Raw genomic sequence first — 15157 nt, forward strand, 5'->3', positions numbered from 1 at the left:
GAGCCGGGTGCTGTGGTAGATGTTTATTCCAAGAAACCCGAGAGCTACACAGGGGAGATGAACGATCGAGGATTAAAAAATACAGAAGTCACAGAAATTACATAAAGTTGTGCCGGAATCGTCTTTTTTGGGGAGGGGGAGTCCAGGCACCCCTCGAGTCCGGGGGTGCCGCCCCCCTCCCAAAAACTGGATGGAGCTGGAATGAACCCCGTCCCCGTGCCCTGGTGGGGCCACGCCAGGCTCTGTGGGCACAGGGAGCCGCAGCCCCACGTCGCTCCCACTGCCCCGCGTCCCAGTTTGTCCCAGTTGCCGGCTGGGGAGGTGCCAGGCAGAGGTTTTGGGGCGCCCCCAGCGCCCGGCCTCCCCCCAGGAAGGGGGACACGAAGGCACATGGTCCCGGGGCTGGATTCGCTCCAGAGAAACCAGAGGCGACGGGGGGGGGGAAGAAATGGGGAGGGGGGGGGGGGAGGGAAAGGAGGGATTTAGAGTAAATTGGGGGGATTTGGAGGTAAAGGGGGGGCCGCTGCCACGGAGCCCCCCAGGCTGGCGCCACAGGGGGTTCAGAGCCACCCCCAGGCCCCACCAGCCCCCACTGACGTGCCCCAGGTGGGAGTTTTTTGCCTTATTTTTTTTTTGTTTTAATGGATACAAAATAAAGAGGAAAAAATAAAAAGGAAAAGGAAGCAAGAGAGGGACCCGGAGCCCCCGGAGCGGCGCCGGCTGCCGACAGCTCTTTTTTTTTTTTTTCATTTTTTCTCCTTTTCTTTTAGAAAATGAAAGACGACAAAAGAAAAAAAAAAAAAACACAACCCAAAAACCCCAAAACTGGAGGGAGAGGCGGTGGGAGCGGGCACGGGCATCAGGGAGCTGTCTGCAGCATCAAGTTCCTCAGGAGTTTCTGTCGCCCCACTTCGTAGTCCTCCTCGTCCACATTGACCAGCAGTTTGATGGCTTCGTGGCCCACAGCCTGTTTGAGCGAGTCCGTGATGAAGACGCCCTTGAGGGCCTCGAGCAAGGAGCCGTTGATGTAGTCGCGCCAGAAGGCGTCGAGGTAGGTGAGCTCTGAGAACTTTATGTCACAGATGATGGAGCCCAGGTCCCGGGATTTCAGGATGGTGTTGGCCTGGTTGAAGCACTCAAACTGGCGCTCCAAGGGGTCCTGCTTGTTGGAGAAGACGTTGCCCTCCAGCGCCGTCTCGTGCTGGCAGTACTCGGCTCGCACGCGCAGCCGGATGTCTGCGGGAAGGCGGTGAGCGCTGCGGATTCCCCGTCCCGGATTCCCCCCCCACAACCCCGCTTCCCAACGGCGCTCACCACACGTTTGCTTCTCCTTCGGATCCGGCGTCGCCGACTTCCGCCGCTTGCGCTGGGTGCTGAGGGGCGCGCGGCCGCGGCCGGGCCGCTTGGCGCAGATCTGGGGGCCGGCGGCAGAGCAGCAGACGACGGGGTGGTGGGGAGGCACTGCGCCGGGACAGCGCGTCAGGGCGACCCTGGGCCCCGCGCGGCCTCGCTCGCATCCGTCTTGGCGCTCCCGCTCCGTCCCCACCCCAACCTCTGCTGCCACTGGCTTCCCACGCCGCCGGCACCCCACGTTGTCCCCCCCCATCCCACAGAGCTCGTCCCAGGGAGCGTCTGGCAGCCCCAGAGCTCACTCCGGCCCCAAGAGGGGTCTCCCAAACGGCAGCCAGGAGCGAGGAGCTGCCCTGAGCCAGAGCAGGGAAGGGACCTGGCACCCGGCACGCGATTGTCCCCCAGTCCAGCAGGGATGTCCCCGGCTTCAGCAGTGCCTGACCTGGCACCACCAGAGGCAACTCCTGCACTCCCGGAGGGAGCGGACGCAGCCCAGCCGGGTGGTGCTGAGGAATTCCCAGTTTCCATCACTCCCCCCAGATCGGAGCCCAGGGCCCGGTAGCGCCAGCACCCACCTGATTTATGGGGGTGGCCGAGGCCGTGCTCTGCCTCGCTGTGCGCCCGGGGCGTCACGTAGCGGATGGACGTCTCCTCCAGGTACTTGTCCACCAAATCTGGACACACTGGGAGAGAGAGGGGATACAGATCATCACGGGAGACCGAGGGCGATGTGGGATCATTTGGGGGACATGGAATCCATCATGGAGGGACTGGGGGGATGTGGGATCCATCCGGGGGAAACGGAGAGGACACAGGATCTGACCGGAGGGGACATGGGTGCTTTTGGATGGGACAGAAGGAACAGATCCGTGTTAAAGCTGCTTCACACCCCATTGAGCAGCTGCTTCTCCAGCCAGGCCTCTCGGATAATCCCGGTTGGGAGCTGGCACTTCCCAGCCATTTCTATTTGTTACCATAGAGATTCCCAGCACACAGACGCAGAGCACGCACGCAATCCCCTGGGACAAACTCCAGCCGGGGTGGTCACGCTTCCAGCCCTGCTCCCGGCACGGCGCCTGGATCCATCCCGAGCTCCCTGTCGGCTCCGGACAGAGCAAAGGTCACTGGGACACCCACCAGCACAGCAGAGCCGGAGGGAGCAGCAGCTCCGGGCCCCAGATGCACCCGGCTGCTCGGGATGCTTTGGGATGAGCCGGGTTCAGCAGATCCGAGCAGGGCAGGAAGGCACCGGCAGGACACAGCGGTTGCGGAGTCGCATGGTTGACGGAAGTTTTGGGGAGAAACGAGCTGGTTTTGGGGCCGGGATGTTTTCCAGGGCTGTTTTTGTCCCGTTTGGCGAGCTCAGAGCCCTGTGCAGCCCGGGGTGGATCCCTCCCATTCCTGCCAGACCAAAGCCGGTGCTGGCTACGCCACAATAATTGGGGATGGGGTTTTGCTCCATTGCGGAATGCAAACGAGGCAGGAGGAGAGGAGACCTGGCCGCACCGGGTCTGGAAGGATGTGGGAGCTTGGAACAAGCCTTGGCTCGTTAAATCCAGAGGAGACGTCCCTTACCCAGCCGGTCCCCCTGCACAGATCCGTGCCTTTGGAACGCTGTTAATTAAACTGAACCCATGAGAGGAATGGAGGTGTCACAGGAATGGGATCCAATGGGGAAGGAGCACAGCTCCTCACAAGGCACATGGAGCCTGGAACACTGACCTCCAGCTCCCTGACCATGCAGGATCACCCCGACCCATCCATCCCCAAAACCTGGCACAGGGAGGGCTCACGGCCCAGCTACAGCACAAAATTCCACTTGGATTTAGCACCAAACAAGCCACCAAGAGCTGCTCCAGAAACATAAGGATGGTCCTGATCCATGTCTGGCTCCAGCCAGCTGTATCCCTGCATTGGCTTCACCAAGAGCTTCCATGGCTCCAAGCCCACGCAGCCGCTCCGTGGGACTCCTGCTACTTCCCCTTTTCCTCAGTTTTCTTGGCTCAGCGCTGAGCGGGAGCGCCGGGAGCTCACACTGCACCAGTATCCAGGCTCCCACAGGGGCTTGTTCCCACCCTAAAACCAGGGAGTCTTAAACGCCTGCTTCCACAAGGAACAGCACCGCTGCCCGCTGCGATCTGAACCCCCACAACCGGCCTCTCCTCTCCGCCTGCCGCGTAACGGACTCGCAGGGCCTTGTGGGCAGCAAATACCAAACTCTCAGTGGGATTCCAAAGGGAGCGGCTCTACCGGATCAAGAAACAACCTCAACACACGAGACAGACGGACCAGGGGTGTTCACACAGCCTGATGCTGCTTCAGTTTAGAGCGGAACCACCCTGAAAAGCTCAGACAGCGCTCCCTGCTCTGAAGGCGAGGGGAACCACGCGTCCCTGAGCCAGGACTCTCGCTCCCGCCGACACCCTGGGGTTGATTAACACTCACTAATCACCTCCATCAAACCTGAGGCACCAAACCATTTCCAAAAGTGTAAAATTGGCACCAAAACCCCTTTATCTGGGGAGGAAGAGTGCCCGCATGGCCTGAGGGATGGATCGGCAGGGCTGGAGCTCTTCCCCTCAAGGAGGGGTGCCCTTTGGGTGGGAATCGCATCTCCAACTGCCCATGTTCCTGGGAAAACAACTACGACTGCAGTTTGATTGTTAATGGGCGCGAGCGTTGTTGACCAGTTGTGATCTCCTAGCGCTAACGCAGTGGACTTACCAACCACAATCCCAAACTCAATCCCAAACTCATTTTAAGTAAATTCCCCACAAACTAGCATCTCAGAGCTGTCCCTCTGATGGCTCCAGGCAGCCGGCATTACCTCCACAGGTCCCAGTCTCAGAGAGGACCCTCACAGTGATGCCAACTCTGACTGGTGGCTCACACACCCTCCCTACCCCATAATCGAAGCCATCGACCAGGTCTGAGACTTTGGATTCACCTGGAAGCACCCAGGCTCCTCCAAGAGGATGCTTTGAAAGCAACGGGACCTCCAGGAAGGTTTCCCTCAGCCTCCCTCGGCACCATTCCTGCCCGATGCGACACCGCCTGTGCTTCCCAGCTGCCCCCCAAACCTCAGGGTCCTTCATCCCAGCCCCTCAGCGCAGGAGGAGGAGGGTGATGACTGGATAACGAACTGGGCTTCGTTAGGAGCAGGCCCAGCACGACTTACCGGCGCGGCGCCTCTTAAGAGTGACGTACGGCAGCAGGTCGTGGCGCGTGATGATGCGCAGCAGCTGCAGGACCTGGCGGAAGTTGGTCTCGTCGCAGCGGCCCTGCCGCTCCAGAGCCAGCAGGAAGTCCCGGCCGCTGCGGATCATCCCGCGCTCGTAGTCGTCGATGACGTCCACGAAGAGGAAGGAGAGGACACGCACGTCCCGGTGGGTGAGGTGGGTGCCCACGATGTCGAACATGCGGTGCAGGCTGTACAGCCCGTGCTTGCGGTCGTCCCGCTCCTCCGGCCAGGCCTGCGCGCGGCTCCGCTTGAAGGCGGCCATCGCCCTCGCCCGAGCCGGCGGCTCCGCTCAGCACCACAACCCTGCAAGACAGAGAGGGCCGACAGGGTTCAATCCTTTCCCCATCCTCGCTTGATTCCAAATCCCGCTCCGCATCCCTCCAGGCACCCGGCAGCGGCTCATCCTTGCCGCTGCCAGAGCATCCTGTGCTGAACTCAGGTGCCAGAGCCTCTGCTGCGCTCATCATGAACCCAAACTCAGTAAGACACAAATTCCTAGGGCTCCAGACCGATGTCCTCCACCCTGACCAAATCCCTGCATCCCTTGGGATGAATCCCCTGCGCTCGACAGTCCCTGCAGGCGCTGAGCCTCTGGAGCCAATCGGCACAGCCGCCAGCATCGCGCCACAGCACGGAGGGAGAAGCCAAACCGGCCACTCAGCAGGCCCAAACCTGTTTAGCTTCAAAGCTGGAGCCCCGTCGTGCTGGCTCCAGTGGCCGACGCGGGGCTCACCCTCCCCATCCCAGTGGGTTCTTGCACGGTTACGGCTTCCTCAGGGATGCTCCTGGCTGCTCCACCGTCCTCTGGCTCTCCACCAGCGGGACCAGCAGCTTCCATTCCTCACCGAGCGCCACGGGGAGTCGGGCACCCAGGTGGGAAGGGGACGGACCCGCAGGGATTGTCCAGGCTCCTTTGGGGAGCGAGCGCTGTCACTGCGACGGGGGTGGCACAGGGGTGTCCCAGGCGGAGGACGGCGCCGTGCCACTGCCAGGGACCGGAGACGAGCCCTTTGGCATCATCAGCCGAGATGGGAGTGAACCCTGGGGATGCTCAGAGGGGAATTCGCACCCCTGTGTCAATGGAAGTGCCAGCAGCAGAGCTGGGGCAGCACCTGCCCCAAGCACAGCCTCGGCGAGCAGGCACACGCGCCCTACAGGAACACCCTGCTGTTTTCACAGCTCCTAAATCACCGTTTTAGGGTTTATACCCTAAAACGGGGCCCCTGTCCGTTTGTCTGAGCTCGAAGCTGTCCTGTGGCTGCATTCTGAGCCTCCCAGGCACTGGGACACGGCTCCCTCGTCCCGCTCTGCTTGGTTACCGTTCCCAAAACAGAGGCAGCGTAAACTGGGAAGAGAGGCCGGAATCGCCGGCGGTGACTCACGCGCTGGCTCCCAGCCCCTCTCCGGTGCCCGCTGGGAGCGTTTGGAATCCTCCGCTCTGCCCCACGGCGGTGCCCATTCCGCTCCTCCAACCCGTCAGGGCCCCAAATCCCAGCACCGCTCCTCCCTGGACTCCTCGGCCAGAGACTCTGACTCTAGGGGGGCAAAAAAGAGCAGCCGGGTTTTGTGCTGCTCCAACGCGAGCGGGATTTGGGAGCAGGGATTTGGGGTGGGAAGCTGCTCTGAGTCAGGATGTTTGTTTTCCAGCAGGGAATTCCAGCAGCCAATACTCAGGAAAGACCCCCACGTCCCAGCTCTCCCCTGGGCGGGAATGCTTGACACAAACACTAAAAATACACTAAAATCATTGGGTTTGCATCAAGGAATGGCCCCGTGGGGAGCACTCGGAGCAGGGAGGAGCTCCTGCAAGAGCTGCTGCCGCCACCCTGGCTCTCCTGTTCCGGATGGACCCCGCACAGGCATCCCCGAGACCCTGCCCAAAGAACTCCCTCGGTAAGAGACCTTCCCAGATCATCAAAAACATTCCAGGGGAACGGAACACCAACTTCTGGTGTCTCCGAGGGTCATTGGGCCAAGTCTTTCACACACACCGGACGTAACCCACGTGGATGAGGGGGATTCTGGACCTGAGGTTCAGTTCAACCCCCAGTTCAACTCCCCTTCAGCCCCACATTCCTACCCGGACGGGCACGGAAGTCACAAAACCCAAATCAAACTGAGGCTTTGAGGGGAATTTTCCAGAGCCGACCCATCCCATCGTAATCCGACGCACGGCAGCCGTGCTGTTGCCACAGAGCCGATCCAACCCTGCCCGTCACGGCGAGCACCGGCTGCGGCAGAGCCGGCCAAGCCTCAGGCAGAACCAACCCGGCTTCCCCGATCGCTCCACGACCAAGGGGAGGGAAACATAAACAGGAGCGGCGGAACGGCTTTGGTTTCTCCACCTGGCACCAGTTCACCGGGAGATTCCTTCCTCTTGTCATTGTCCCGAGTCACTCTGGTCGCTCCGTTCGCCCCGGTCATCACCATCTCGCCAAACAACTTCTCCAGAACACAGATCACCACACGGATCCCACTGGGATGCGGTCCCAGCCACAAACCTCCTCTCTGAGGAGCCCGGGACCTTGCCGGATGGGCCACAAGCTCAGGAGTCGCTCATCCTGGCTGCTGCCTCTTTTTGAGCCAAACAACCAGCCCTGGGGATGGCAGAGCTTCCCGATTCCCAGGTGGACGGCAGAGGGACGCATCCCAAGGCATCCCATCTCTGGACAGGGAACCTTGGCCCACAGCCTCACTGCACGATGGATTAACAAGGAAAGCAGGGACAGAAAGGGTTTGCGCTCCACAGAGGATGGAGCCATTGTGGGGAGCTGGGAAGAGATGGGATTTATCCATACTCATCCACTTTGGAAGGATCTGAGCCTCCCCTTGGTGTTCGGATCAGGGCAGGAGAACGCCCACTAACATCCAATCACAGTCCTGGTGCAGGAAACCAAGGATTTCCCTGGACTCCCTGCCACAGGGAAGGCCGAGGAAGTGGTGTCCAGCCACGCTGCTTCACCAGGCAGAGCATCCGTGCCCCAGTGGAGGAGCCAGGGGCAAACACGGATCCACTGGAACCGTGTCGGGGCAGGACGGGGGTATTTGGGGTGCGTGAGTCAGGCTAGGGATGGGGAATTTTGTTTTCCAGGGCAGGAAGTGCCTTTCCCTTCCACTCACCCTATTTCTGCCACCTCAATTAATGCCTCAACCTAATTTCTGTTGCTGAACGACAACCACGGCCTCGAGCGCTAATGCCCGTCTGGACCAGCACCAGGATCCCAGAGAAACAACCCCAGGTGCCGAGTTGGAGCCTCCAGCCAGGAACGGTGCCTGAGCCACAGGGAAAGAAGAGAAAACCCCCAAACCTCCCAGCAATGCTGCAGCCGCTCTCCCTGTGCCAGCGTGTGGCAGCACACGAGGCTCAAGCCACAAAAAAGCACAGGCAGCAAACGCGCAGGCAGGGATGTCCCGAGCCCCAGGTCGCACCCAGCAGCTCAGTGGGAAGGCACCAGGCTTCACCAATCCCACCTTTTCCATCAGGAAAAAGGATGCCTGGTCCAGACACACCTGCAGTCGCGCTGCCCAGGCTTTTCCAAGCCCAGGTGCAGTCGCTAACACAGGTACAAATCCCGGCCTCTCCCGATCCATCTTGGTACCAGCAGCTTGTTATCAAATTAACAACCCCGTGCAGAGACACCCACCTCAGCGAGCTCCTCTGGTCCTGCTTAGCACCACGATTCCAGCAGCAGCCGAGCCGGAGTGTTTTTCGAGGCTTCAACCCCCTTTTCCTCCTGGACTTTTAAATAAACCACCCCAGGAAGCTCTGACAGGGAATCTCACACTCGGCTCTTGCAGCGGGGAAACCAAACTTCCAGCACCGGTCCAGGGAAGTTGCTTTTAAAGCTTCTCGACTTGCCAGAAACCACTCGATAATTATTTTTTCCCCTTCAAGCCTTCCTTTTTTTTCCTCCTTAATAACTTAGAGACACAGGGAGGAAGTGAAGGCAAGCCTAGAGCCCACCCTGCGTTCTCTGGGCCTTTTCTTTCTGCAAAGCTGTTGCTCCTGAAGAACGAATTCCCCTTCCTTCCTTACTGGCAGGAATTAACGCAAGCCCGGGCGACGGGCTGGGCCACCTTAAGCCTCGCTTTGCCTTCTTCAGAGAGCGACCCCTCGGGAAACTGGGCCGGGATAGGAGAAAAAGCCCTGATAAGAGAGCTCAGAGGAGGTCACTGAGGCAGGCTGAGCATATAAAGCCCAGGCAGTGCCTTCCCCACCGCTGACTCACGCTCCTCTCCTCCCGGTTCCTCAGAGCACCAAGCTCAGCTGCCCCCCTTCTGGATCCCCTAACTAACTGCCCTGATTCTACCCCAAACTGAGCTTAAATCTCTCCAAACTGAGCTTGAATCTCCCCCAACACAGCACCAAGCTCCCCAAAAAAGGGGTTACTGGGGGTGCCCACTCCCAAAAACGGGGTTACAGGGGCGCCCCCTCTCCCAGAAACGGGGTTACGGGGGTGCTCCCCCTCCGCGTTCCTCGCAGCCGCTCGGGAACGGCCCCGTCCGGCCCCGCAAGGTCCCGGGAGGGGAAAATCGGTGCCGAGAGGCGGCGGCGCCGCGTTAAGCGCCCCCCCCCCGGGGCCCAGGGCCTGCGCTGAGGCGAGGGGGGGGCGGCGGTACCCGGGGCGGCCCCTCACCCACAGCGAGCGGCTCGGCCCCGCTCAGGCCGCCCCCGCCATGCCCCGCCGGCTCGGCTGCCGCTGCGCTGCGCCGGCCCCGCCGAAGGGGCCGCGGGGCCGCAGGAGCCGCCGCCGCCGCCGCCTCCCCCGTCACGGCCCGGCCGGCCTCGGCGCCGCCATGTTGGCTCCGTCCGATCCGCTCCCCAGCTCGCGGGCGGCCGCCGTGACGCAACGTCCGGCTGCGGAGACACGCCCACTTCCGGGTTTCGCTCCCCCTACCGCCTTCACCTCCATTGGGAAAGCCGGGAGGCGCGGCGCCCTCTTAGGTAAGGGCAAGCGGGCGGGTCCATCCGGGTTACCGGGCGCCGGCTTCAGCGCCGTTCGGGACCATTGGCATGCTCCGCCATGTTGGGTAAGGGCAAACTGGCAAGGCTGCCACGCCCGTAGGACACGTGGGGAGAGGCCGCCATGTTGGGAGAGGGCAGGCGGGGTCCGTGGCTTCGCTCCCATTGCGGGGCGTGGGGGAGCGCCGCCATCTTGACTGAGGGCAGAGAAAGGGGTAGGGGGTTTGGGGGCTTCTAGGGGTAATCCTGGGTACTGAGGCGGGGGCTTTGAGGAGGGAGGGGGCCCCGGGGGTCAGAGGGGGGGCTGTGAGGAGGGGGAGAGGTCCTTGAGGGGGGATGGATGTTGACTGGAGGGGAGGGGGCTGAAGGTGGGGAGGGGGGGCAGGACAAGGTGGGGGGTCCATGGGGACAAAGGTGGGGGGTGTCTGTGGACAGGAAGGGGGGGCTCTGGGAACAAAGAGGGGGCTGTGAGGGCAATGGGGTGTGTCCCTTGGGGATTGGAGGCGGGGGCGGGGGGGGCACCCACAGTCTCGCCCCGGCCCTGCCCGCCCCCCCAACCTTTGCCCCCTCTCGGGGTGGGGAAACTGAGGCAGGTCGTGTCCCCCCCCCCCCCACCCCGGGGCGTCCCTACGCCTCCACACCCAATTAGTGCTTAATTATCCCGCACGCGCCGGGGCGGGGCCCCCCGGGGGGGGGATGGGGGGGAGGGAGCCCCAATGTCTAGGGATGATGGGGGGGGGGGGGGCAAGTGGGGGGGGGTGTCAGCGAGGGGAGGGGGTCTTGGGGTTCGGGGGGGGGGGGCGGATCAGAGGGGGGGCAGTGGTGTTGGGGGAGTAGTCAGGAAATTTTTTTGGGAAGAGGTCCAGGGAACGAGATGGGGGGAAGGATCTGGGAGGGCAGCCAGGGGGTCGGGGGGGGTCTGAGGGGCTTGGGGGGGGGGGTCCAGGGTGTTGGTGTGGGGGGGTAAGGCAGCAGTGGCTGGGGGGGGCGGTGGTTCCTGGGGTGCGGGGGGGGGGTCAGGGTTCATCGGGGCGGGGTCCGGCGGGGCAGGGGTTAACGCGGGCGGTGAGTCACCGTGTCCCCCCCCCGGTCCCCCCCCCGCCCCGAAGTGCCTTTCCCGGGCGGGGCCGCAGCCCGCAGAGCCTAGCGGAGCCGTGAGTGCGGGGTCTGTGCTGGGGGGGCTCCATCCCTGCGCTCTGGGGGGGCTCCGTCCCCGCACCCCGCTTTGAGGGGGCTCCATCCCTGCACTTCGCTTTGGGGTGCTCCATCCCCGCACCCCGCTTTGGGGGGGCTCTATCCTGCAACCCGCTTTGGGGGGGCTCCATCCCTGCACCCCGCTTTGAGGGAGGGGGCTCCATCCCTGCACCCCGGGTTGTGGGGGGCTCCATCCCACACCCCACTTTGGGGAGGCTCCATCCCTGCACTTTGCTTTGTGGGGGGGTCTAGCCTCCACCCCACTTTGGGGGGGGGCCTCTATCCCTCTACCCCACTTTGGGGGGGCTCCATCCCTGCACCCTGCTTTGGGGGGGCTCTATCCTGCAACCCGCTTGGGGGGGGCTCCATCCTGCACCCCGCTTTGGAGGGGGGGGCTCCATCCCTGTGCTCTGCTTTGGGGGGGACTCTATCCCTACACCCCGCTCTGGGGGGGGTCTCCATCCTTGTACCCCACTGGGGGGGGGGCTCTATCCTTCCACCCTGTTTTGGGGGGTCTCCATCCTTGCACTTCGTTTTGAGGGGGGATTTCTGTGCTGCACCCCGCTTTTTGGGGAGGGCTCTATCCTGCACACACCCCCCCCATTAAAAGGGGGTCCCACCCTGCTTTTGGAGGGGGGTGAAGTGGGTGCATGGGTTAAGGCACCCCAAAACGAACGGCTGGGGGTGTCGGGGGGGGCAAAACCCGAGGGGTGCTGAGGGGGGGGGCCCAAGTTTCTAGGCGGGTGTGGCCGTTCCTGTTTTTTGGGGGGGGGCACAGGGGGGTGTTAGCTCATTTCACCACCCCCCCAAGCCATGGGGAAACTGAGGCAGCGCAGCCCCACCCAGGGAGGGGCCCCGTCTGTGCCCCCCATCCGTGACTCACGGGGCTCCCCAGGGTCCCCCGTGGCGGGGGGGGGGGCGGCACAGGACACACCCGCAGGACATGAGTGTGTGTGTCCCCCCCCGGCCCCCCCTTTTCTGCGGCCGCAGCCCGGGCTGAGTCACTGCTGGAAAAGAGCCACATGTGTGATGAGCTGCTCCGGCCTCAGCGGGGGGCGGGGGGGGGATGGAGGGACACCGTACCCCCCCCCAAACTGCTGTGTGCCCCCCCCCCAAACTGATCTGTGTCCCCCCCAGGCCGTGATGCCGTCGCCACTGGAACACGCCATGGAGACCCTCATGTTCACCTTCCACAAATACGCGGGGGACAAGAATCATCTCAGCAAGGACGAGCTGCGCGCCCTGATGGACAGCGAGCTGCCCGGCTTCCTCCAGGTGCGCCCCGCGACACCCCGAGATCAGCCCCCGCGGCACCCCGAGATTGCACCCCCCACAACACCCTGAGATCACCCCCACGGCACCCTGAGATCGCCCCCATGGCACCCCGAGAATGCCCCACAGCACCCCAAGATTGCACCCCCCACGGCACCCCGAGAATGCCCCACGGCACCCCAAGATTGCACCCCCATGGCACCCCAATGTCAGACCCCACAGACCTGGAGTGGGGGGGTCAAGCACCCCGAGATCAGACCTGCCAGCACCCCCGAGTGTGTGTCCCATGGCACCCCGAGATCAGGCCTCACAGTGCCTGGAATTGGGGGGTCAAGCACCCCGAGATCAGCCCCTACAGCATCCCAAATCAGATCCCACAGACCGGGAACTGGGGGGTCAAGCACCCCGAGATCAGACCTGACAGCACCCCAAGATTGGGCCCCACTGACCTGGAATGGGGTGGGGTCACAGTGTCCCCAGGGTCGGACCCTAGAGCACCCCAAGATCAGACCCCACGGCACCCAGGACGGGGAACACAACATCTGCTGGGTTGGGCCCCACGGCACCCCAAGATCAGACCCCACGGCACCCCAAGATCAGACCCCACGGCACCCCATGATCAAACCCCACGACACCCCAAGACCAGCCCCACACCTCCCTGCAGTGCCAGGACCCCCCCGCCCCAGTCCCCCAGGGGTCCCCGTGGGGGGCTCCAGGGTGGGGGGCGCTGACCCCTCTCTGTCCCCCCAGAACCAGCGGGACCCCATGGCCCTGGACAAGATCATGAAGGACCTGGACCAGTGCCGGGACGGGAAGGTCGGATTCCAGGGCTTCTTCTCGCTGGTGGCCGGACTGACCATCGCCTGCAACGACTACTTCGTGCTGCACATGAAGCAGAAGGGCAAGAAATGAGGGGAGCGCTTGGGGGGCAGCTGTGACCCCCCCAGGGGCTGCCCCCCACCCCTGGGAGCTGCCCGGACCCCCATGGGCGCTGCCCCCCAACCCCAATAAAGCTGTTTTCTACCACGCTGGAGCTGCCTTGGTTTTTTGGGGTCACCCTCCCCGCTGTGGTTGCTCTGGGGTCCCCATCACCCCGAGGTCCCCATCGTCGTGGGGTCCCCATCGCCCCTGGGGTCACCCCAATGTCCCCATCACCCCAAAGACCCCACCACGCAGGGTCCCCAGAGTCCCCCCAAGGACCGATGAGGGCTGTATGGGGGGTACGGGCAGGTACTAGGGGTTGGGGGGGCTATAGGGGTGTATAGGGGGCTATGGGAGTCTATAGGGGAGCACAGGGGTGTATGGGGGGATATAGGGGTGTACAGGGGGTTGGGGGGCCTACAGGGGTGTATAGGGATTATGGGGCTCTATAGCGGGGTATGGGGCTGTATAGGGGCTATGGGGGTCTATGGGGGGGTACAAGGGTCTATAGGGGTGTATGGGGGTCTATGGGGGGGTACAAGGGTCTATAGGGGTGTATGGGGGTCTGTGGGGGGGTACAGGGGTCTATAGGGGTGTATGGGGGTCTGTGGGGGGGTACAGGTGTCTATAGGGGTGTATGGGGGGGTAGAGGGGTCTATAGGGGTGTATGGGGGTCTGTGGGGGGGTACGGGGTCTATAGGGGTGTATGGGGGTTCATGGGGGGGTACAGGGGTGTATAGGGGGCTATGGGGATCTGCAGGGGAGCACGAGGGTGTATGGGGCGATATGGGAGGGGTGCAGGGCTGTATGGGGGTTATGGGGATCTATAAGGGGCTGTTTGGGGCCATAGGGGAGACTGGGCACAGGGCTAGGGGCGTTCAGAGCCCCTATAGGGGCTGTATGGGGAGTGCGTGGGGCTGCTATAGGGGCTGCTATAGGGGCTGTACGGGGGTTCCGGGCACCCTCAAAGCTCTTACGGATGTGTATAAGACCTGCAGGGGGCTCTATAGGCCCGCACAGGGGTGTGGGAGGGGTGTATGGGCTCTATAGGGGTGCGGGAAGCCTGCAGGGGGCTCTATAGGCACGTACCGGGGCGTGGGAGGGCTCTATAGGTTCTGCAGGGGTGTAGAAGGGGCTGTAGTGCCACAGGGCGCTGCACACGGCTGTATGGAGCCCATAGGGGCTCTGTGGGGCTGTATGGGGCTCTGTGGGGCTGTATAGGGGTCCATAAGGGCTGGGGGGGGGGCTCTGCAGGGGGATCTGGGGGGTCCTTAGGGGCTGTATGGGATCCATAGGGGCTGTGTGGGGTCCCTAGGGGCTGTATAGGGGTCCATAAGGGCTGGGGGGGGCTCTGCAGGGGGATCTGGGGGGTCCTTAGGGGCTGTATGGGATCCATAGGGGCTGTGTGGGGCTGATTAGGGTCTGTAGGGGCTCGATGGGGCCCACAGAGGCTGTGTGGGGCTGTTTTGGGGTGTCTGGGGTCCATGGGGGCTGTATGGGGTCCCTAGGGCCTGTATAGGGGTCCATAAGGGCTGTGTGGGGCTGTTTTGGGGTGTCTGGGGTCCATGGGGGCTGGAGGGGGGAGGCTTGGGACCCCCCGAAGGGGTGAGGGGCTGAGCCCCGGGCTGCGGAGGGGACATGGGGGGGGACGCAGGGACAAAGGATGGACAGAGGGGGGGACATAAGACACGGGGTACAGGGGGACACGAAGGGGGACCCCAGGGCTCCAGCCGAGGCTGCGACCTCGCTTTCCCCTGCACCCCGTGGGCTCTGAGGGTGGGTGGGGGCCACGGCTGCACCCCAGAGCTGGACATCGGGGACCCCTTGGTTTCCCACGGCAGCCCCCGCCTAAGCCGGCGATGTTGGGGTGCCCTGGGGTCCCCTGGATGCCCCCTGAAGCCGGTGATGTTGGGGTGCCCTGGGGTCCCCTGGCTGCCCCCGAAGCCGGGGATGTTGGGGCGCTGTGGCTGCACCCCAAAGCTGGGGACATGGGGGACCCCTGGTTTCCCACAGCAGCCCCCCGAAGCCAGTGCTGTTGGGGTGCCCTGGAGTCCTCTGGCTGCCCCCCACCTCAGGGCACCCTGGGGTGCTCTGAGGCCCCCCGGCCGCCCCCCAAATCCATGTGCATTGGGGTCCGACCGCTGCACCCCAAGCCTGGGCCCGAGGGGTCCCGGGGGGCTGCGGGGGTCGGGGCTGTGAGGCTGATGCCCCCTGGC

General features: G+C 63.4%; 2 protein-coding genes across 5 annotated transcripts; one reads left to right on the forward strand and one right to left on the reverse strand.

Annotated features, from left to right (window-relative positions):
• Nucleotides 1-8: 8 nt before the first annotated feature.
• On the reverse strand, nt 9-9420 carry DEDD (death effector domain containing). 2 transcript variants are annotated; one of them, XM_069878590.1, is made up of 5 exons: nt 8236-9414; nt 4529-4894; nt 1926-2033; nt 1315-1461; nt 9-1236 (listed from the first exon to the last, which is right to left on the reverse strand). In XM_069878590.1, the coding sequence occupies exons 2-5, from the start codon at nt 4851-4853 to the stop codon at nt 860-862; spliced, it is 957 nt and encodes a 318-aa protein (XP_069734691.1). In that variant the 5' UTR covers nt 4854-4894; nt 8236-9414; the 3' UTR covers nt 9-859. The 2 variants fall into 2 exon arrangements, with proteins under 2 accessions (XP_069734691.1, XP_069734690.1); XM_069878589.1 differs by having other exon boundaries at nt 9-1461; nt 8236-9420.
• A 324-nt stretch (nt 9421-9744) lies between these two features.
• S100A10 (S100 calcium binding protein A10) lies at nt 9745-13051 on the forward strand. Of its 3 annotated transcripts, XM_069878595.1 has the most exons (4): nt 9751-9769; nt 10664-10708; nt 11886-12023; nt 12771-13051. In XM_069878595.1, exons 3-4 carry the CDS (start codon nt 11892-11894, stop codon nt 12930-12932), a joined length of 294 nt encoding a protein of 97 aa, XP_069734696.1. In that variant the 5' UTR covers nt 9751-9769; nt 10664-10708; nt 11886-11891; the 3' UTR covers nt 12933-13051. The 3 variants fall into 3 exon arrangements, with proteins under 3 accessions (XP_069734698.1, XP_069734696.1, XP_069734697.1); XM_069878597.1 differs by lacking the exon at nt 10664-10708 and having other exon boundaries at nt 9745-9769; XM_069878596.1 differs by lacking the exon at nt 9751-9769 and having other exon boundaries at nt 10664-10719.
• Nucleotides 13052-15157: the final 2106 nt, after the last annotated feature.

The sequence above is a fragment of the Phaenicophaeus curvirostris genome, chromosome 29, assembly GCF_032191515.1.
Source record: "Phaenicophaeus curvirostris isolate KB17595 chromosome 29, BPBGC_Pcur_1.0, whole genome shotgun sequence".
NCBI lineage: Eukaryota > Metazoa > Chordata > Aves > Cuculiformes > Cuculidae > Phaenicophaeus > Phaenicophaeus curvirostris.